The sequence below is a fragment of the Lipotes vexillifer genome, unplaced genomic scaffold, assembly GCF_000442215.2.
Source record: "Lipotes vexillifer unplaced genomic scaffold, Lipotes_vexillifer_v1.1 scaffold1329, whole genome shotgun sequence".
NCBI classification, from domain to species: domain Eukaryota; kingdom Metazoa; phylum Chordata; class Mammalia; order Artiodactyla; family Lipotidae; genus Lipotes; species Lipotes vexillifer.
The window spans coordinates 660,460-683,605 of NW_006797566.1; the positions used below are offsets into that span (position 1 = coordinate 660,460).

A 23,146-nucleotide genomic window follows, 5' to 3' on the forward strand; every position below is an offset into this window, starting at 1 on the left:
TATTTATGGCTGTGTTGGGTCTTCGTTGCTGTGCACGGGCTTTCTCTAGTTGCAGCGAATGGGGGCTACTCTTCGTTGCAGTTCGTGGGCTTCTCTTGTTGTGGAGCATGGACCCTAGGTGCGCGGACTTCAATAACTGTGGTACATGGGCTCAGTAGTTGTGGCTCGCAGGCTCTAGAGCACAGGCTCAGTAGTTGTGGCACATGGACTTAGTTGCTCGGTGTCATGTGGGATCTTCCCAGACCAGGGCTCGAACCCATGTCCCCTGCATTGGCAGGCGGATTCTTAACCACTGCACCACCAGGGAAGCCCCCTCTCTGTCTGGCTTATTTCATTGAAAATAATGTTTTCAAGGTCCATACATGTTATAACATGTATCAAAATTTCATTCATTTTTATGGCTAATTAATATTCCACTGTATGTACGGTCGTCCCTTAGTATCCACAGGGAATTGGTTTCAGGACCTGCCTCAGATACCAAAATCCTCAGAGTCCCTGGTTGGCCCTCCATATCCATGGTTCTGCACCTGCAGATACAACCAACCTTGGATCATGTGATACTGTAGCATTTATTGAAAAGAATCCACTCATAAGTGGACCCCCGCAGTTCAATCCTGTGTTGTTCAAGGGTCAACTGCATATACCATATTTTATTTATCCGTTCATCTATCGATGGACGCTTAGGTTGTTTCTGCCTTTTGGCTATCGTGAATAGTGCTGCTATGACCATTGGTATACAAGTATATGTTTGACTTCTGCTGTCAGTTCTTTTGGACAAATACCTAGGAGTGGAATTGCTGGGGTATATGGCAGTTCTATATTTAGCCTTGGAAAACTACAAAATTTTACCACAGCAATTGCATCATTTTACATTCCCACCATCAGTGCACAAGGATTTTAATTTTTCTATGTCCTTGCCAACACTTGTTATCTTTTCTGTGTGTGTGTGTGTTTTTAATAGCCATCCTAATAGTTGTGGAGTGGTACCTCATTGTTGTTTTGATTTGCCTTTCCCTGATGACTAATGGTGTTGAGCATCTTTTCATGTGCTTATTGGTCATTTGTATGTCTTATGTGGAGAAATGTCTGTTCAAGTCTTTGGCCCTTATTAATTGGGTTGTTTTGTTGTTGCTGTTGTTGAGTTTTAGGCGTTCTTTATATATTCTGGATATTAATCCCTTATCAGATATATGATTTGCAAGTATTTTCTCCCATTCTGTTGGTTGTCTTTTTGCTTTAATAATAGTATCCTTTAATGCACCAAAGTCCTTAATTTTGATGAAGTCCCATTTATCTATGTTTTCTTTTATTGCCTATAATTTGGGTGTCCTATCCTTAAAATCTTTGCCAAATACAGTGTCATGCAGATTTCCCCCAGTTTTCTTCTAAGATTTTTGTAGATTTTAGCTCTTAAATTTAGGTCTTTAATCCATTTTTAATTAATCTTTGTGTATTGTGTAAGGTAAGGGTACAACTTCCTTCTTTTGCATGTAAATATCTAGTTTTCCCAACATTTCTTTTGAAAAGACTGTCGTTTTCCCACTGAATAGTTTTGGTACCCTTCTAGAAAATCAGTTGGCCATATACGTAAGGGTTTATTTTTAAGCTCTCTATTCTATTCTGTTGGCCTATATGTCTCTCCTTCTGCCAGTATCATAGTGTTTTTTGTTGTTGTTGTTGTTTTTAATAAATTTTTATTTGTTTATTTTTGGCTGCGTTGGGTCTTCGTTGCTGCACGCGGGCTTTCTCTAGTTGCGGTGAGCGGGGGCTACTCTTTGTTGTTGTGCGCGGGCTTCTCATTGCGGTGGCTTCTCTTGTGGAGCATGGGCTCTAGGCACGTGGGCTTCAGTAATTGTAGCTCGTAGGTTCAGTAGTTGTGGCTCACAGGCTTCAGTAGTTGTGGCTCACGGGCTTCAGTAGTTGCAGTGCGTGGGCTCTAGAGTGCAGTCTCAGTAGTGTGGCGCACGGGCTTAGTTGCTTCGCGTCATGTGGGATCTTCCCGGACCAGGGCTCGAACCTGTGTCACCTGCATTGGCAGGCGGATTCTTAACCACTGCTCCACCAGGGAAGCCCTATCATAATGTTTTAATTGCTGCAGCTTTGTAGTAAGTTTTAAAATTGTGAAGTTTAAGTCTTCTAATTTTATTAATCTTTTTTTCAAGATTGTTTTGGCCATTCAGGGCCCCTTGTAATTCTATCTGTATTTCAGGATCAATCCACTTTTCCATTTCTGTGAAAAAAGGCTGTTGGAATTTTCATAGGGATTGTGTTAAATCTATAGATTGTTTGGGTAGTATTAACATCTTAACATTGCTAAGTCTTCGTATCCATGAACACAGAATGTCTTTCCATTTATTTAGGTCTTCTTTAATTTCTTTCAGCAACCTTTTGTAGTTTTCAGTGTACAAGTCTTTCACCTCCTAGGTTAGATTTATTCTTAAATACTTAACTCTTTTAGATACTTTGTAAATGGAATTGCCATCTTAATTTCCTTTTCAGAACGTTCATTTCCGACGTATTGAAATACAACTGATAATATCTCATTTTTATAAAGAAAGAAATAGGGACTTAGACTAAGTTGTTCAGAGGTCCTTGGCTAGTCAGGTCTCTAACTCCAAATCGATTGTACTCCTTCACTGAGGATGTAGCTTATCTAGCTCCTTTCTCATTTTGTCCTTTCCCTCTGACTGATGCTCTTCACTGTAAAATAAGAAACACGGGAAAAAAGAAAGAACTGGAGCACTGCAATAATTATGCTCCAAATTCTGGCCAGTGTGACAACTGAACCATAAGGAAGCAACTAAGGTCTCAAGGATACCCAGGGATAGCCCATAGATACTTTCATGTTCATTCTTTTCAAGTGGAGGGCCCAGAGGCAAATAACAAAGAGTCAACATTGAATGTGTGACCTCAAAATGCCAAAATATTTGGTGAGAATGACTCAGAAATCAAGAAGCTACTTGTAGCAAATCAAGTACTGTAATACACTGTCATACAGGATAGCTTCTCTTGAACCTGACAAAAGGACTGTGTTACGACATGTATACAGGGTTAAGACTCTGGAGGAACTGGGCGGGGGTGGCTCAGGCTCAGGAGAGGAGCAGTTCTCACCCTGCTACCATGAGGCTGGAGAACAGGAGTGTGTCAGATCACTCAGAGGAGTCTCTAAAAGACACGGGCGGTCTTGGTATGCCTGAAGGAGGGGATGGATGGGCTTTCTCCAGGACCTTGAATGCCATTCAGGAACCACCAAGAAATCCTCTCTTCCCCAGTCTCCACTGAACATTTTCCATCCTCTCCTGAACCTGCTGTCTGACAGGATCATGAATCTCCACTTCCTGGAGAGTGAGTCTCAAGGAGTTGAGAAATAAGCACATCTTCTCCCTCCTCCTGAAGGGAAGAACATTCTGGATGGAAGACAACACTGTAGGGTCTTCTCAATCTCTAGAATAAAGGTTCTATATTACAATGATGTGATTCTTCCACAAAAGATTCTTCTGCTTCCCAAGAAATCCCAGACAAGGGATGGTACAGCCTTCATACTTGAAGAATTGCTAACATTTTTAGGCAGAAAGGTAAGGGGCTGCCTGAGCATATGCATAGGTTTCTCCCTAATGCATGGACTACGGAGAAAATCCCACAAGGCTTCAAAGCTGCCACAGTAACAACCAGATAGAAAACAAGTGGAGAAAGTTCCTAAAGCAAAGCAACGGTGTGGTATCAGGCAACCTTCTCTGTGGCTCAAACTTTAGACATAACAGCCATTTCATTTATATCACAGAAAAAAAAAATAACTGAGGTAGGTCATAATGTTTTAAATTATTTTTCCAGTAGGAATATTACACCCTGATGACGTAGCCTATTCCCACTTCTTCCACAAATCACCAGCGACTTCCCTTAAAATGGTCCCTTGTCTCCAGACTCTTGCCCTTCATACCATCCTCACATTGACTGATTAATGTTCTTAAACGTATCACTCCTCTGATCAAAATTTTTCACTGTTTCCTGTTGCCAGTAGAAGAAACCTTAATTCCTCTGTACGTCATTTACGGTTTCTTACCAGTCAGTTTCCCTGCTTACCCCCTACTATGTCCTGATTGTCAGGCTGGTCATGCTCTGAGCTATAGTCATAGTTTCCTCCACTTGTAATGCCAGCTGGGCTTCTCTCTACTTTTCTAACTCTTCCTACTCACTTTTCAGGGCTGGATTCAAATCCCACCTCCTCCACTGCTACCCACACTGACCTTTTCCTGCTTTAAATTCCTATAGTACACTCACTGTACACCTCATTTTGGCAGCTTATTTATCGAGTGGTTAATATTGCATGCCTGACTGCACTGGATGCTTTGTGGATACAGAGAATAGAATAAGGTCCTTGCCCTAGAAGGGGAGACTTTGCTGCTTTGTCGTAGTATATTACTGTTTCTTGAGGGCAAGCCTTGACTCCACAGTAAAAATCCAAGTTCTCAAGTTCTACAGGTATGTCATGCCTATCACAGTGCTACATACATCCCAGGATTTCAGAAAAAGACTTGCTAAATTGAATTAAATCCTCTCTCTCTCTCTCTCTCTCTCTCTCTCTCCCTCCCTCTCTCTGTCTCTAGGGCTTATGTAACACTTGAGGATGGTAGCTGAAGTGCAATAGCTAATTTGCTCTAAAATGGCCAAACCTAACAGAACTGGTTCACTTGGGCTAGGCTGAAGGGGTAGGAGCAGTGCTAAGAAAGGAAAAGCCGCCCCATCAGCAACATGGAACAGTTGCTCAACGCAAGTCCACTCTCTGCCTGGACCCCTGGTTACTAAGAGATGGAAACCGCTGCAGGGTGAAATCAAATTCCGTGACTGAAAGCATGACAAGCAAAGGAGTGAGAAAAGGCAAAATCAGCAGAGTAGGGAAGGAGAGCAGCATAAACTTCCTTGGCCAGACTGAGCAGCAAAGGGCCATCAAAGAGGGACTGGCCTCCTTCGGACATAACTAAAGACACACCAGGCCAGCTGTTGGCAACCGCAGTTCAGAGCTTCACACATTTGTGCTTCACACATAAAGGCTTGATGTTGGCACTTTTGGTTTCCAGACACCTGCTCTCCGAGGTAACAGCAGTGGGGGGCAGCTGCCCTGAGTGACTCCGAGGTAGACTCTCACACAGGTCCTGAGCTGGAAGGACTCAGACGAGTGGGAACCCCAAACCCCGGTCTTCTCCATGGGGCCCTAGGACAAGTTGAAAGATCTAACGCAAAGCAGAAAAGCCTGGCGGGCTGGGGAGCAGGGCGGGATGTAACAGAGGCTTCAAGCACCCCCTGTCTCTCGCACCGTAAACCGGAGGAGTCCTCTCCCTGCAGGCGACCGGGCTGAACGATCCTCAGGCCAGTCAAGGTGTCTGCTGAGTCTTGTGGCAACTACTGCCCACGACTTCCACCCATCTCTTGACCCGAGGCAGTGGCGGGGTCACCAGAGACCCTGGTCCGGGCCTCTCCGGGCGCCCGGGACGCTGAAGCTCGAGCTCCTCCTCTTCCCTCCCTCGGCCAGTCCCTCCCCCAGCCGTAGAAGAGGGGGGGCCGGGCTTGGCCCGGCGAGGCCCGTGCATTCCAGAGAGCCGAGCGAGCTAGAGCAACAAAGGAGCCGGGTAGTTGGCGGGGAGAGTCCCGGGGCTGCGGCACTGTGCAGCCAAGTGGGCGTCTGGGCCGCAGGCTGGCGCGAGGGTGGAGCCGGGAACCTAGTCCAGCACTCCCGGCCCGCGCCTGGCCTCCATCGCGGGGCCGGGAGGTGGTTTTAATGGTGGGAGAAGGAATGGGGCTAGAGATTGGGGGCCCAGGGGGCTCCCGCAGCTGAAGATAACTAGGATTGCCAGGGGAAGGGGTAGAGAGTTGTGCATCCCGGCCCGAGCCTCCACCGCCCAACATGGGCCCCGGGTTCCAAAGTTTGCGAAGTTGGGCGCCTAGGGCCCGCGGCGCGCAGAGCGTCCGGGGGGGCCCGGCACCAGACTCGCGGGGCGCACTGGTCGCCTGAGCTGCCCCCGAGGACCCAAGGGTTGCGCGTGTGGCCTGGGGGCTCCGGAGAGCGGGCGGGGGCTCCAGGGCTTCTGCTGAGTTGGCGGGTTTGGCCATGGCCGCTGCCCGCCTTGCACGGGGGCCGGCGCTCCTGCTCTTGGGGCTGTTGCTGCTGCTGCTGCTGGGGGGCCCGGGCCGGGGGGCGGCCTCGAGCGGGAACGCGACCCGGCCTGGGCCGCGGAGCGCGGGCGGGAGCGCGAGAAGGAGCGCGGCCGTGACCGGCCCTCCGCCGCTGCTGAGCCACTGCGGCCGGGCCGCCCCCTGCGAGCCGCTGCGCTACAACGTGTGCCTGGGCTCGGCGCTGCCCTACGGGGCCACCTCCACTCTGCTGGCCGGGGACTCGGACTCCCAGGAGGAAGCGCACGGCAAGCTGGTGCTCTGGTCGGGTAAGCGTGCGGGAGCCGGAGCCGGGGGCTGTGGTGATGGGATGCGGGGATTCTCGGAAAGAATAGGCTCAAGACTGAGCTTTTGAGAGGGCGGGAGCAGCGCCTGGGAGAGTTGCAAGAACGGATTCTGAAACTTTGGGGGCAGGCTGTATGCAGGATGGGGCCGTCGGTGATGAGGCGGGAGGGCGAGGAAGTTGAGGAAGCAGATCACAAAGGCCTGAGCAGGGTGGGTTTGCAAAGGAAAAGGGGGAATGAGGGGCCCAAGAGCGAGGGGGATGGTGGCTCTGAGCCACAGGAAAGGACTTTTTTTTAAAGAAAAGGAGATGCTCCACGTAGGTGCCACTATGGAAGAGGGGTCCTCGGGAATTCAAGGAGGTGTTTAGACCTTGGAGAAGAAACTGGGAAATCGAATTGGCAGGAAAAAGGGAAGATGGGGGTAGAAGGTTTAGGCATTGAGGGAGAGGGTGGGGGAAAAGAACTGAGTGAAATTTGTGAAGGGTAAGAAACCCCTCGTGATGAGTAATTAAAAGGTAACCAGAAAGTTCCAGAACTCTTGTTTTGGGAGACAGAAGTCCAGTGATCGTGTCTTGCTTTGACAGGAGATTTCAGTTTCCTCCTCTGAAAAATGGGGACTCCGTTCCTTGTCTGAGGTTGTGAAGGAATGAGATTATTCTAACGATCATTTGTGGGTTCCTTGGAAGTTTGGACCCTCAGGCTGGTCTGGGCTGAGGAAGGACACTTAATTGTGGGATGTCTAGAGCCCCCTGGATACTTTCATGGTGGTCTGAGGTCCCAGAACCCTCACCTCATGGTGGGATTATGACCCAGCCTGAAAAACAGCAGACTGAACCCAAGCAGGTCCTTCTTTAGCAGTGTGGAGTGGATTAGCTCCCCACCTGTCACTCTTCTGGGCTGGGGACCTAAAGAGAAGGGGAGGGAACTGGCCTTGCCACCCCTTGCTTGTAGCTAGGGTGACTCCAAAATTGTCCTTGAAGAAACAGGAAATAAAATCAAAAGGCAGGAGCAGACCTGGCAACCCTCAGTCTTTTGATAGGCCTTGGATGCCCCACATCTCAGTTCTGCCCCAGGGACGGATAAGGATCCTGATAGGGGAGTTTGTAGGCTGCCTGTCATTATCAGGTTGGCCACTAGTCTTTGCCGGATGTTGGACAAAGTCATGTCATTCCTGGCTTGGTACAGATGCCAGAGGAAGAACCTGGAGGATGGTACCCATGGTGGAGCCACATCCTTTGTGGGTATCAGGTTCTAAAGTCAACATGTAGGCAGAAATCATGTGTAATCAACAGTAGCTTTGAAAAATCCATAAATGGCCACAACATAAGGTCTATGTGATTTTGCATACATACTCTTTTATGGTAATATGTTTGTATGAATGTGCAACATATAGTATGTACAGTATATAAGAAGGGGCATACATAGAAAATATAATTTTAGTTTTTAAAATTACATAAATGCAAAAGAGCAGAAGAGGGAAAGGATTTTTAAAAATACACAAAAGAAAGGTATAAACAAGGTTTCTTTGAGTTTAGGAGCCAGCTTTATGGAAAATCTAAATGTCTCAGCAGTAGGACTTCCCTGGTGGCGCAGTGGTTAAGAAATCTGCCTGTCAATGCACGGGACACGGGTTCGAGCCCTGGTCTGGGAAGATCCCACATGCCGCGGAGCAACTAAGCCTGTGTGCCACAACTACTGAGCCTGTGCTCTAGAGCCCGTGAACCACAACTGCTGAGCCCGCGTGCCACAACTATTGAAGCCCGCACACCTAGAGCCCATACTCCGCCACAAGAGAAGACACCTCAAATGAGAAGCCTGCACACTGCAGCGAAGGGTAGCCCCTGCTCACCGCTACTAGAGAAACCCTGCGTGCAGCAACGAAGACCCAATGCAGCCAAAAAATAAATAAATAAATGTTCCTGTAAAAAAAAAAAAAAAAGTCTCGGCGCTAGAATCTCACCCAGTTCTGAGTTGCTCGCACTATGAGAGAATATGTGTTCATTCCCTCTCTGTCTTTTTATTTATTTATTTTGCAGGGGCCCATGGTCGAATTCTCCTAAATTAAGTGCCTGTGTGATGCTGCCCTTCTGTAGTTTCCATCAGATCAGGCCGAAAGGGTATGAACCTCTCTCCAGCCCATACTCCTGAGAGCAGCTGCTGAGCAGGCAGAAGTGGTTTTGGCAGGAAAGTTGAGGAGTCAGAACCATCCGCTGGCTGTGTAGGTTCGAACCTCACTAGCTGTGGCTCTGGTGGGGCAGGGTCCTGCAGGGGTGCCGGCACTGAACCCTGGTCCTTAGTTCATTCTGAGCTCTTCTCTGCTGCCACCCTTCATCCCTCAGCTCAGTCCCATTCCCGTATGTGTTCTGCGTGTTCTTTTTCTGCGTCTGGTCTTTCTGCTGGATGTTTTATATGAAGTAGGGCCAGAAGCAGGAGTTGGTGCCAGCTGGGTCAGTGGGTGGGTAGTGAACTGGAGCCGAGTGTGAGAATCACAGACAAGCCTTCTGCTGGGGGTTCTGACTAGTGATTTGTCCTGTCCTGAGCTGGTGGTCTCGATTTGGCTTTGGCCGTGGTCAGTGTCATCTGGCCCTTGGAGGTGTTTTTGTGGGTGAAGATGATTTAGGTTGTCTGTAAACTTTTGAAAGTAGAGACTTCTTTACGTTTTTAAAAGTCTCAGAGTTCTGGGTACACAGCTGTCCACTCATTCATTCAGTTAGGTGTCGGGTGCTTGCTCTATGTCATTCTGGATCAGGTTCTGGGGCAGATAAAGGCAAAGAATACCGAAAAAAAAAAAAAAGACAAAGAATTCAGACAGGATCCGAAGACAGATAATTAAACAGGCTTTAGCAACACCTCTGAGAGGTATTGTGACCGGGTGGGATGCTGAATGAACACAAAGGACTCTGGGGCGCAAGGGAAGACCCCCAGAGGAACTGACATTTAACCCACAACCTGAGAAATAAGTAGGAATTACTGGGGCCAAGGAAGATTTGGGTGGGAAGGATAGGAAGAGGGTATAGCATGCACAAAGGTATAGAGGTGAGAGGGCTTGGTACTTTTAAGGAAGTATAAAAATTTCAGTAGAGCTGGATCAAAGCATTTGAGGGATAGGATTATAAGAGATAAGACCTAGAGAATTAGAAAATAAAGGGATTCATACCCCATATTAGGAAATTTGGTTGTTTTCCAGAAGATAGTATGGAGCCACTGAAGGCTTTTAAGCAAGAGAGAGATGTAATCATGTTTGCATTTTAGACCAATCTCTTTGAGTACTGTGTGAAGAAGCCACAGGAGGAGGGAAATCCTGGAGCCTGTTTGCTTGTTTAGCAGATGGTTGAAATAGTCCAGCTGAGAGATGATGGCGGTCAGGACTGGAGTAACAGCTTGGAGGAAGTGGTCAGATCCTGGAGTTTCAGAGGTAGAACCAATGGGACTTGCTGATGAGAGAGCTGGAGGACCCAGGTTTTAGGCTTGGATGGAAGGTGGTATCATTCCCTTTCGCTAAGCTGGAGAATGCTAGAGAAGGAAGAGGTTTAGGAAGAAAGTATGGGCCATGTGAAGTAGAGGCCTTCATTGGAAGATCTATGTGGAGATTCCCAGCAGATCTGGAATAAGAGTTGCTGAAGAGAGGTACCCACTATGAGCCTAGATTGCTGAGCCTTTGGAAGCATGCCATCAAGTGAGGAAGTTTGCAGCTGAGGTTGGGCCAGTTTCTAGGTTTACATAGAACTCAGGTCTGTCTCTCCTGTATCTTTCCACTCTCTCGACTTGGGCTTCTTCAGGCACTCAGCATCTTTCCCCAGGATAGCTTGAAATGTCTCCTCTCAGGCATTCCAAGCTGCCCAGACAAACATACTATCCAGGCCATGGTCCACCTTCAGCCAAATCTGGTTGGTTTGGTAAATGGGGCAAGAAAGCAGAGAGACCTGCGGCTGGCAAGAGAAACAGGTCCCTGAGAGCCAGCACGTAGCCTCTTTGACCACTGCTGTGCTGTGTGCGCACGCACAGGGGTGTGCGGCCCTGTCACCCAGCCGGGGGCGGCCAGTGGGAAAGAGCTGGAGAAGCTGGGAGGAGTTTCTCGTTTGCCTCCCAGACACTTAGTTGAGAGACTGAGAGGAGGTCTGTTGTTGGTGATGGTAGGTTGTTTGCAGGGGCAGATCAGGAAGAATTTCCTAAGAGCTGTTCTCAAAGCTGGCTGATGATCAGAATCATTCTAAAAATATACATTTTTAGAAAGTATAAAAATACAGAGAAATACCCATGGGCCCAAGTTTTCATTTTTGCATCAGATTGTTAAGTTTTTAATTGTGAAATGTAGCATGCATACAGAAGGTGAATAAGACACAGAAGTACTAAATAACGAATAACTATAAAGTGACACCTGAGTCAAGTGATGGTGGGGCCCCCCCCCAGGAGCTCCCTCTTTGTTTTGTCCAATCACATCCCCCTCCCTCCTCTTCTAGAAGTAACCATTGCCCTGATGTTTTTGATCATTGTTTCCTCTTTCCTCCATAGTGTTACCATCTAGTTTTGGAATCCCTAAACAGTGTATTTCAGTTTTGCACGTTTTTGAACTTTATACAAATGGAATCATTCTTTTATGTCATTTCTTTTGCTCTACATTATTTTGTAAAATTCATCCATGTTGTTGCAGCTTATTTTTCATTGCTGAATAGTATTCCATTGTAGAATACATCACAATTTATCTATTTTGTTGTTCTTAAACATTTTTTAAAAATATTTGTTCATTTATTTAGGCTGCACCAGGTCTTAGTTGCGTCACGCAGGATCTCTTAATCGCGGCACACAGGATCTCTTAATTGTGGCATGCATGTGGGATCTAGTTCCCTGACCAGGGCTCAAACCCAGGCCCCCTGCATTGGGAGTGTGGATTCTTACCAACTGGACCATCAGGGAAGCCCTACCACTTGTAGTTAACAATGTCCTGGAGGTGTCTACTGAGCCCGTGCACCTAGAGCCCATGCTCCACAATAAGAGAAGCCACCGCAGTGAGAAGCCTGTGCACCACAATGAAGAGTAGCCCCTGCTCGCCGCAACTAGAGAAACCCTGCGTGCAGCAACGAAGACCCAACGCAGCCAAAAATAAAATAATATGGCCATTTAAAAAAAAAAAAAAAGTAGTGGTAATAGTAGCAGCACTGGGACCTCCTTGGAGGTCCAGTGGTTAAGACTTCACCTTCCAGTGCAGGGGATGCGAGTTTGATCCCTGGTTGGAGAGCTAAGATCCCACATGCCTCGTGGCCAAAAAACCAAAAACATAAAACAGAAGCGATATTGTAACAAATTCAATAAAGACTTTAAAAAAATGGTCCACATAAAAAAAATATATTTTTAAAAATAGTAGCACATTTCATCCTTGACTTTTTCTTCATTCTAAAGAGAAAGCTTTTCTACGTTTCACCATTAAATATGATGTTTGGTGTAGGTCTCTTGTAGTTATAAATATTTTTATCAGATTAAGGAAATTTTCTTCTATTCCTAATTTGCCTATTATTATTTTTATCATGGATGGACACTGAAGTTTATCAACTACTTTTTCTGTATCTGTTGAGATGATCATATGATTTTTTTCTTCATTAATCTGTTAACATGGTAAATTGCATTGATGAAATTTTCTCTTTTTTAAAAATTTATTTATTTATTTTTGGCTGTGTTGGGTCTTCGTTGCTACGCACGGGCTCTCTCTAGTTGCAGTGAGCGGAAGCTACTCTTCATTGGGGTGTGTGGGCTTCTCATTGTGGTGGCTTCACTTATGGAGCACGGGCTCTAGGCGCATGGGCTTCAGTAGTTGTGGCACGTGGGTTCAGTAGTTGTGGCTCACGGGCTCTAGAGCGCAGGCTCAGTAGTTGCGGCGCACGGGCCTAGTTGCTTCGTGGCATGTGGGATCTTCCTGGAACAGGGCTCGAGCCCATGTCCCCTGCATTGGCAGGTGGATTCTTAACACTGCGCCACCAGGGAGGTCCTGATGAAATTTTCTAATGCTAAACCATTCTTGGAACAACGGTTTTCAACTTGACCATCAGAATCACACATACAAAAATTCGTTTTTAAAGTTTAAGTTGTGGCAAATGTTATTTTTAAAGTGTATAAATATAGAAAAATGCAGAGACTAATATAACACATGTGTCTGTATTTTTTCTTTTTGTTTCATATTTTATTAAAGAAATAAAACAAGGGAAATCCCTGGTGGTCCAGTGGTTAAGACTTGCAGCCAAAAAGAAAAAGACAGAAAAAGAAAAAGAAAGAAAACAAAACAGATAAAGCTGATGTCCCCTTTCTTCTTGTTTCCAGTTTCATTCCCTTTTCTTCGCTGGGGAGCTTCCTGCATCCCAGTAACTTGCATATTTATTTTTTAAGCTTAATTACTTTAATAAAATAGGTAGTATACGAACATAGTACAAAATTCGAAAGTAGCAAAAGTTAAATCCTTCCACTTCTGTTTCCAGCTACCCATTTCCCTTCCCACAGGCAACCACCAACACTGGTTTGTGTGTATTCTTTTTTTTTTTTTTTTTTTTTTTTTAGCGGTAGGCAGTCCTCTCACTGTTGTGGCCTCTCCCGTTGCGGAGCACAGGCTCCGGATGCGCAGGCTCAGCGGCCATGGCTCACGGGCCCAGCCTCTCCGCAGCATGTGGGATCTTCCCGGACCGGGGCACGAACCCGCGTCCCCTGCATCGGCAGGCGGACTCTCAACCACTGTGCCACCAGGGAAGCCCCTGTGTGTATTCTTTTATTGATATCTAACATATGTACAAATGTAGATGCGTCCTTATTCTTTTTTCCTCCCATAACCAGTAGCAGCTCTCCAGGCTGTTTTCCACTCAGCTGCACCTATTAAACAAGACATATTGGAGATTGTTCCATTTCATTGCAAATAGTTCAACCCTGGATAGTGGGCTATTATATTGATGTGTGATATTTTATTTAGTGGGTCTACTATTGATGGATAAATATTAAGGACGTTTCTACTCTTGTTATTACAAACAGTACTGCAATGAATAATCTTATATACGATTTTTGTGAACGTGTGAAGTGGAATTGCTAGTATAACATTTTACAGCTAATGTCAAATAGTCTCCACAAATGTTAACTAATTTTTAGTCCTACTAAAAATATACAAAAGTGCCAGTTTCCCCCTGACTCTTGCCAGTATAGCATTTTCAAATGTTTTGATCTTTATCCTTCTAAAGGTTAAAAAGTTATATGTCATCGTAGTTTTAGTTCACAGTTAATGAATGAGACTGAACATCTCTTTATGTTTTTTTTTTTAATTTTATTTATTTATTTATTTATTTATTTATTTATTTATTTATTTATTTATGGCTGTGTTGGGTCTTCGTTTCTGTGAGAGGGCTTTCTCTAGTTGTGGCAAGTGGGGGCCACTCTTCATCGCGGTGCGCGGGCCTCTCACTATCCTGGCCTCTCTTGTTGTGGAGCACAGGCTCCAGATGCGCAGGCTCAGTAATTGTGGCTCACAGGCCTAGTCACTCCGTGGCATATGGGATCTTCCCAGACCAGGGCTTGAACCCGTGTCCCCTGCATTGGCAGGCAGACTCTCAACCACTGCGCCACCAGGGAAGCCCTCTTTATGTTTTTAAAGGCCATTTGTATTTTCTGTTGTTTGTCTTTTGCCCATTTTTTTATAGGATTATGAATTTCTTATTGATTTGGAAGAGCTTTATGCATGTAAGGAAAGTAATTCTTTACCTGTGATACGTATTGGAAATATATTTTCTCAGTGTGTTGCTTTTCTTATGATCTTGTTTGTTTTTTACCCTACTGAATTTTTCTGAAGTCTTTTCTTTAAATCTTTTATTTCAAAACTTCTGAGTTTTGTGTCATACTTCAAAATGCATTCTCCACTCAAAGATTTAAAACAAAATTTTCCACTTTTTCTTCTAGTACTCTGATTTCTTAAAATAATGTAGTTATTTTTGATTCATCTGGAATTTATTTTTATGTAAGAAATGGGGTAAGAATTCAACTTATTTTTTCCCTCAATGCCTCCTCAATTGTCTAATATTTATTTAATAATCTATTTTTTCCTTGGGTAATTTATTTTTAAACTACAAAACAATATATAAAATGAGATAAAAAGAAAAACAAATTACACATTTAAAAAGCTGATAATTATCACAAATTCCAGAAAAATAACACAATATTGTTTGTATGTGAGTGTGTGTGTGTGTTCTGGTTATTTATTGCTATATTACAGACCACTTCAAATCTTGCTGGCTTAAAGCAAGAACCATTCCTTTTGCTCATGAATCTGCAGTCTGGACAGCACTCAGCAGGGATGGCTTGGCTTTCACTGGGATAACTGGAAAAGCTGGGAACTTGAAAAACCCAGCATTTCTTTCTCTTTCTTCTTTTGGTCCCAGGGCCTCTCTATGTGGTCTCTCCACCAGGCCTCTCCAGCAGGACAGCCTCGGGATAGTTGGTCTTATTTCATGGCAACTGGGATCCAAGAACAAGTGTTCCAAGAGAGACCCAGGCAAAAGCCAAATGGCTTCTTATTATTATCCAGGCTTGAGAGTCTGAGAACGTCACTTCCACCACATTTTATTGGTCGAGCAAGTCACTAAGGCCAGCCCATATTCCACAATATTTTTAAAAAATATTTATTTTTTAATTAATTAATTTTATTTTATGTTTGGCCGTGTTGCGTCTTAGTTGCAGCACGTGGGATCTTCGTTGGGGTGCGCAGGCTTCTCTTTAGTTGTGGCTCACGGGCTTCAGAGCACGTGGGCTCTGTAGTTTGCAGCATGCAGGATCTCTAGTTGAGGCGCTCGGGCTTAGTTGCCCCGCGGCATGTGGGATCTTAGTTCCCCGACCAGGGATCAAACCTGTGTCCTCTGCATTGGAAGGTGGATTCTTTTTTTTTTTTTTAATAAATTTACTTATTTATTTGTTTATTTATTTTTGGCTGTGCTGGGTCTTCACTGCTGCACGTGGACTTTCTCTAGTTGCAGCGAGCGGGGGCTACTCTTTGTTGCGGTGCGCGGGCTTCTCATTGCACTGTTATTTTTGGCTGTGCTGGGTCTTCACTGCTGCACGTGGACTTTCTCTAGTTGCAGCGAGCGGGGGCTACTCTTTGTTGCGGTGCGCGGGCTTCTCATTGCACTGGCTTCTCTTGTTGTGGAGCATGGGCTCTAGGCATGTGGGCTTCAGCAGTTGTGGTACGTGGGCTCAGTAGTGTGGCTCATGGGCTCTAGAGCGCAGGCTGAGTAGTTGTGGCGCACGGGCTTAGTTGCCCCGTGGCATGTGGGATCTTCCAGGACCAGGGGTGGAACCCGTGTCCCCTGCATTGGCAGGCGGATTCTTAACCACTGGACCATCAGGGAAGTCCCCACAGTATTTTTATTAAGCATCTGCCTGTTGCTCCTCTAAAATACCTGTTACTCTAGGGAGCCCCTCCGCATTTAAAATATATTGCTTAAACATCCAGTAAAATTCACTTTTTCTTTGTTGTCACAGTTCTATGAGTTTAGACAAACGCATAGAGTTCTGGATGCAGCCACTACATACAAGATAGAGAACAGTCCCATCACCCCCAAATGTTCCCTCGTGTTGCCCATTAGTAGGCAGAGCCCTCTCCTACCCTAGCCCCTGGCAACCACTGCTGTGTCCTCCACCCACACCCTCTCAGCCAAAATCTTTGAGACTGGGTTCTCCATCTAGAGTGATAAAGGTCCCCCAGGTGATTCTGATTTGAGTCAGGTCTCAGAACTGTTGCCCAAAAATATTGCTTCTTAAGTGACAGGAACTTGCTCTGCACCCTTGGAATAGGTTTTGTCTAGTGAGAGCTGTGAATGGTCAGAGGCCTCAGATTACTAATAGTAACAGCTAATATCTCTTGAGTGCTTAGTACGTGACAGGTACTGGGCTAAGCACATTTGATGCATTATCCCACTCTACACCACAGTTCCACAAGGTAAGTCTATTCAATATTATCTCCATTTCACAGATGAGGAAACTGAGGCTAGAGATAAAGTAATTTGTCTAAGATCACACAGCCAGGAAATGATAGAGCCACGAATTGGACCCAGGCAGGCTAATTGCAGTGTCCATGCTCCTTATCCCTCTGCTATATTACCTTCCTCCCCAAAAGAGCAGTTACCTGCTCACACCACCCCCAGCCTGGACAGTCATCCACGTTGGCTCTCACATCCTCAGAAGCTTCTCCTAATACAACTTCTTGTTTGGGAAATAGGTGTTCCTGAAGCAGGGGTGATTCAGGAGGGGCGAAGGGGGTAGAATGCTGAGTGAGCCCAGCCACAGGGAGAGCAGGGTAGAGGCCTGGGCTGGGGTAGGAGTGCTGGGAGACCTCCACCTGTTTCTTTCTGGCTGACAACACCTTTCCTCCCCGTGCACTGGACACAGCCTCCTCTGTTTCTCTCCATCTGATTTCCTGTTTCCTCCTCTGGCTTTGGAGTACCTGGCTCCCCTGACTACCTCTTCTTAAGCTCCAACCTGTTCTCTGTCTCACCTCAGCTTGGTAAGAGGAACAAGGGTCCTGGGGTCTGGGCAAGGGGAAGCACCTCCTGGTTCTGGTGCACGGGCCCTGTGAGGGTGGGTCCCACAAGACTCCTTCCCTGTGGACTGTAGAAGGTTTTAACAATGTCCCTGAAAAAGTAAAAGGTAAATTGACCTGGGGTTCTCAGCCAGAGGTGCTAACACTCCGTTAGCGGGGCATTTGGAAATGGGGGCTGTTTCTTAAGAACTTTAATTGAATTGTAATATACACAGAGAAAAGTGCACAGTTTGATTTTCACAAAGTAAATCACCCATGAAACCAGAACCAGATCAAGAAATAGAACATCACCAGTGTCCCAGACGTTCCTCATCAGGCCTCTTCCAATCCCCACCCTGGAGGGGGAGGGGTGAGGAGCATTTTTGGCTGTCACCAGGACTTAGGGGTTCTCTTGGCATTTAGTGGGCAGGGTCTAGGGATGCCAAATGTCCTGCGGTACCTGGGACACTCCTGCAGCGCAAAGAACGGTCAAGCCTAAATGCCCTGCTGAGAAACGCCGTGCCTGACTGTTCTGAGCAGTCATGGCCTGCAGCGTGGCAAAGAGAGATGCCTTAGACCCGGGGAACAGCGGTGCAGCTGTGTCTGTCTGTGGGTCAGAGTGATGAGGGGTCTTCACTGCAATGTGTCCACACTGTCGCTACCCCCAGGCCTCCGGAACGCCCCCCGCTGCTGGGCAGTGATCCAGCCCCTGCTGTGTGCTGTGTACATGCCAAAGTGTGAGAACAACCGGGTGGAACTGCCCAGCCGCACCCTCTGCCAGGCCACCCGTGGCCCCTGTGCCATCGTGGAGAGGGAGCGGGGCTGGCCCGACTTTCTGCGCTGCAACCCCGACCACTTCCCCGAGGGCTGCCCGGTAAGTGCTCTGTGGGGCAGGGTCTGGGCTGGGCAGGACCAGGCACGGGACAGGGTCCAGCAGGGGCAGAGGAGCTCAGCGCCTTCTCTTCTGGGAGATCTCAAGTCTACAGCCATGGCGTCAGTGAGCCACAGGCCCAAAGTGAAGCTCGCCAAGCTGATCCAGTCTATCAGGGATTATCTGTTTATAAAAAGATTTTTTGAGCACCCACTCTGTTAGGTGATGGGGAGTTACAGGAGTCATGAATGACAAACCTATGCTCAGGAAGTTTATTGTGTATTTAGGGAGTCAAGGCTTTGCACGTGTAAAACAGCTAAGAGACACCAAGACGGGGATGTGATCTAGTTCTGGGTGATGAAGGACAGCACATTAATAATAATGATGATGATGGTAGTAATACTAATTATTATTATTTATTACCTTCCAAATACTATTATAAACATCTTACATTTATTTATTCATTTAACCCTTAGACCACACCATGAAGTAAGTATTGCTATCCTATAGATCAGGAAACTGAGCTAACAGAGAGGTCAAATAATTTGCCCCAGGCTATGCAGTCATGAGGGGCAAGGCTAGGATTCAAATGCTGGAAGGTTGTCTGCAGACCCTGTGCTCTTGGCCTCTCTGCCACGCTACCTTCGAGCCTCTTATTTTTTATTTTTATTTTTTTTGCGGTACGCGGGCCTCTCACTGTTGTGGCCTCTCCCGTTACGGAGCAGAGGCTCCGGACGCGCAGGCTCAGCATCCATGGCTCACGGGCCCAGCCGCTCCACGGCATGTGGGATCTTCCCGGACCGGGGCACGAACCCGTGTCCCCTGCATAGGCAGGCGGAATCCCAACCACTGTGCCACCAGGGAAGCCCTGTGTCTCTTATTAAACCAAAGGTCACCAGAGCCTACCGCTCCCCTGTGCACTTTCTCCTCTTCTCTCATTGCCAGAATGAGGTGCAGAACATCAAGTTCAACAGTTCGGGCCAATGTGAGGCTCCCTTGGTTCGGACTGACAACCCCAAGAGCTGGTATGAGGACGTGGAGGGCTGTGGGATCCAGTGCCAGAACCCGCTCTTCACCGAGGCCGAGCACCAGGACATGCACAGCTACATCGCGGCCTTCGGGGCCGTCACGGGCCTCTGCACGCTCTTCACCCTGGTCAGTGGGAGGCAGGCCCGTGGGTGGAGGGTCAGGGGGGTGGCAGGGCCCAGGACCCTCAGGCAGCCTATAAAGTAGGAAGGGAGCCGATTGTCATTGAGAGAGGCTGGGCTCTGGGAGAGCAGGGAGGAGGACTTGGCAGGGGTCCTCGGGGAAGGGTGGCAATATGAGGGGTCCGGGGGTTCAGATAAGGGCAGCAGAATAACCCTGACCTCACAGCATGGGCCCCACTTCTCTCTTCTAGGCCACATTTGTGGCTGACTGGCGGAATTCCAATCGTTACCCTGCTGTCATTCTCTTCTACGTCAACGCGTGTTTCTTCGTGGGCAGCATTGGCTGGCTGGCCCAGTTCATGGACGGTGCCCGCCGGGAGATCGTCTGCCGTGCTGATGGCACCATGAGGCTTGGGGAGCCCACGTAGGTGTCTTGCGGACCCAGAGGCGAGGGTGAGGGGAAGAGGCTGATGTGCGTTTTCCACAAAAGGGGCAGGTAGGTCTTGAAACGGAGAATTCAGCGTGGGATTCGCTTTGCCTTGTTGCACCCAAGGTCTCCAGCATTAGAGCCTGGACTGTTTGCATCTGTTCAAAGGGGCATCTTCTGTATCCTCTTCACTTCTGACCTGAGCCTGGTCTCCAAGTCCTGACTGCTAGGGAACCTCCAGACCTTAGAAGCCAGGGGACTGGGGACAGGGTGGAGAGACTTCGTAGAGGGAGTACAGAACGACTGCCCCAAATGACGCTCCACATGTCTGTGCAGCTCCAACGAGACCCTGTCCTGCGTCATCATCTTCGTTATCGTGTACTATGCCCTGATGGCCGGCGTCGTCTGGTTTGTGGTCCTCACCTATGCCTGGCACACCTCTTTCAAAGCCCTGGGGACCACCTACCAGCCTCTCTCGGGCAAGACCTCCTACTTCCACCTCCTCACCTGGTCGCTTCCCTTTGTCCTCACTGTGGCAATCCTCGCCGTGGCCCAGGTATAGTGACTGGTAGGGGGTGGGGATCTGAGTGGGGCGGACTTGGGTGAGGGAGACAGTGACTGACTCTGTCCCCCCACCCCTTCCTGCTCTAGGTGGATGGGGACTCTGTGAGCGGCATCTGTTTTGTGGGCTATAAGAACTACCGATACCGTGCTGGCTTTGTGCTGGCCCCAATCGGCCTGGTGCTCATTGTGGGAGGTTACTTCCTCATCCGAGGTGAGTGAGGACCGGGTCAGGACTGGTCAGGCAGCAAAATGTCCTGAGCGTCTGCTCTGTGTAAGTAGGAGCCAGGAGCTGCCAGCTCTGCTGCCTTCGAGGTGGGACCTCAGCCGCCTCATGCAGGACCTTGATGCAAAGGGGAAGGTGCCCATGGGCAGGCTCAGCACCATGGCACTTGGTGCAGGCAGCACCTTTGTGTGGGTCAGAAAAATGCTCCCCTTACTCCAGCTTTGTGCCAGGGCTCATGGCTTGTTGAGTGGAGCTTGGGCTGGATTCCAGCCCCTGGTCAGCACTGGCCAGATGCCCTTGTGTGGTGAACACCCTGAGTAACCACCCTGTCCGCATGGGCCAACTGGGAGCCTTCAGTCATGTGCGTGCGCCCTGAATTTATATACATGCTCGGTCTTTGGAGCTTCATTTCTCCTTTCTGCTCGTAGTGCGAGTGCGCACGCACACACACACACACAGAGTTTTCACAACATGCACAGATTCTCTGTTTCCTCATTTCCCTGTCTCAGTCTGCCACCTCCACACTAAGCCTCCGTATCTTAGCTCATTTTCGTTGAGTGTTCTTTGTAAACTACAGTTTCCTCCCCCAGCACTATCAGTCTCCTGTTCAGCCCGCCTCGTTTCCCTCTCTTTGGCAGTGGCTGAGCCTCTGATTTATATTTTGTATCTGTGTGATCCTGTGTGGCTAGTGTGAGCCACTAGCCACGTGCGTTGAAACTAATCCAGGCTGAGATGTGTCATAAGTATAAAATACACACTGCACTTCAAAGACTCAGCACAGACAGAAGTAAACTATCTCATTAACAATTTGTTATATGGATTACATGTTGAAATGATAATGTCATAAACAATGATATATTGTTTATAAAATATATTGAAGTTAGCTTCATTTGTGTCCCTTTACTTTTTGAAGGTGGCTTCTAGGAAATTTGAGATTATGAATGTGGCTCACATTATATTTCTCTTGGGCAGCACTGTCCTGGAGTCTCTTCTTAGGCCTTTTCCATCATAATAGCTTTGACCTGCTGCCTTACTTGGGGAGGCCAGACCAGGACTGAGGCATCTTTCGTCTCCACTAACTGTCTGTGCCCTGCCCAAGTCTTTCCAGCCCATGGCACATCTGCCACCAGCTGTGCTCCAGTGTCTCCAGTTCCCCAAGCTTTAAATCAGCTCAAAAGTCATCAGACCTGGGACTCTAGGACCATGGGGCCCTCCCCTGCCATGCACCTATTCCTCCCAGGAGAGTGGCCTGGCCTCCACTAATGTCTGCCATCTCCCTTCTGTTCAGGAGTCATGACCCTGTTCTCCATCAAGAGCAACCACCCTGGGCTGCTGAGCGAGAAGGCAGCCAGCAAGATCAATGAGACCATGCTGCGCCTGGGTGAGTGTGCCATCCCAACACTACACCCTCTGGGGAAGAGTCTTGGAGGCTGAAGTACATTGTGGGGCAAGTTAGCAGCCAGGGAGGCAAGATAAGGGGTGTGTGTGTGTGTGTGTGTGTGTGTGTGTGTGTGTGTTGGTGCTGATGGTGGTAGTGGTAGCAGCTGAAAAGAGAAGGTAGCAAAAAAAAAAAAGGAGAAGGTAGCTTCTTCCTCAGTTGGAAGAATTCAAGTTCATGTCAAGACTGCTTCCTCATGTCTACTTCCCTCCTGCTGGGACCCTCCCAGAGTGGCCTTAAGCACCTGCAAAATCTTGTCTTATTTTGGAGCAAACAGTTCTTTTAAAAATTTTTTTTATTGGAGTATACTTGAATTACAATGTTGTATTAATTTCTGGTGTATAGCAAAGTGATTCAGATATAGATATAGATATATTCTTTTCCATTATGGTTTATCACAGGATTTTTTTTTTAAGTTTTCATGTAATCTTTTTTGTTTAATTTCTTATTTATTTAATTTATTTTTTTATTTTTGGCTGCGTTGGGTCTTCGTTGCGGTGAGCGGGCTTCTCATCACGGTGGCTTCTCTTATTGCAGGGCACGGACTCTAGGCTTCAGTAGTTGTGGCACTTGGGCTAAGTAGTTGTGGCTTGCAGGCTCTAGAGCGCAGGCTCAGTACTTGTGGTGCATGGGCTTAGTTGCTCTGCAGCATGTGGGATCTTCCCGGACCAGGGATCGAACCCTTGTCCCCTGCATTGGCAGGCGGATTCTCAACCACTGCGCCACCAGGGAAGCCCCTATCACAGGATATTGATTATAGTTCCCTGTGCTATACAGTAGGACCATGTTGTTTAATGTATTTTATATATAGTAGTTTCTATCTGCTAATCCCAAACTCCTAATTTATCCCTCCCCCCACTTTCCCCTTTGGTAACCTATAAGTTTGTAGAGAAAACAGCTCTTAAACTGAGCCCAGCACGAATTCACCCCAGACTCAGCTGTCTTTCAGGCCCGAGTGGGCGAACACCCTCTTCCCCACTGCTGCTTCCATACCTGGGATTGGTGACGCCCTGTCCCACCCCTGTCCCTCCGCAGGCATTTTTGGCTTCCTGGCCTTTGGCTTTGTGCTCATCACCTTCAGCTGCCACTTCTACGACTTCTTCAACCAGGCTGAGTGGGAGCGCAGCTTCCGGGACTACGTGCTGTGAGTGGGGGGCTGGAGGCTTGGGGGCAGCAGTGGTGGGAGCTGGAGACCCTCCTCTGCTGTCCAGCAGGGGTCTGCCAGGTCCCTGGCTCAGATGACAAGAGAAACTGCCCATCTTGCTCTGGGCACTTAAGCTGATAGTTGTTCTGTAATTTGCAAACATGGCAGACAGCCCTCTGGGTCCCTGCCCAGCTCCACCCTTCCCTTTCACCCCCAAGGCTCTCTGGCTGGTATGTTTGTAACTGTTAAGCCATCGTGTGTTTTGGCTTCTCCAACTGACTCTTGCATTGGCCACAGAAGTTGCTTGCTATTTCTCATAGACTCTTTTTTTTTTTTTTTTTTTTTTTTTTG

At 47.5% G+C, this 23,146-nt stretch overlaps 1 protein-coding gene across 1 annotated transcript in view; it reads left to right on the top strand.

The window, feature by feature from the left end:
• The first annotated feature begins 5,825 nt into the window (after window positions 1–5,825).
• Window positions 5,826–23,146, top strand: part of SMO (smoothened, frizzled class receptor) — a 21,256-nt gene continuing 3,935 nt past the window's right edge. The window contains exons 1-8 of the mRNA XM_007469703.1: window positions 5,826–6,434; window positions 17,649–17,854; window positions 18,797–19,006; window positions 19,251–19,423; window positions 19,763–19,982; window positions 20,078–20,201; window positions 21,502–21,594; window positions 22,687–22,795. Coding sequence (XP_007469765.1) covers window positions 6,104–6,434; window positions 17,649–17,854; window positions 18,797–19,006; window positions 19,251–19,423; window positions 19,763–19,982; window positions 20,078–20,201; window positions 21,502–21,594; window positions 22,687–22,795 — 1,466 coding nt within the window. The 5' untranslated portion in view covers window positions 5,826–6,103. The remainder of the gene's footprint in view (window positions 6,435–17,648; window positions 17,855–18,796; window positions 19,007–19,250; window positions 19,424–19,762; window positions 19,983–20,077; window positions 20,202–21,501; window positions 21,595–22,686; window positions 22,796–23,146) is intronic.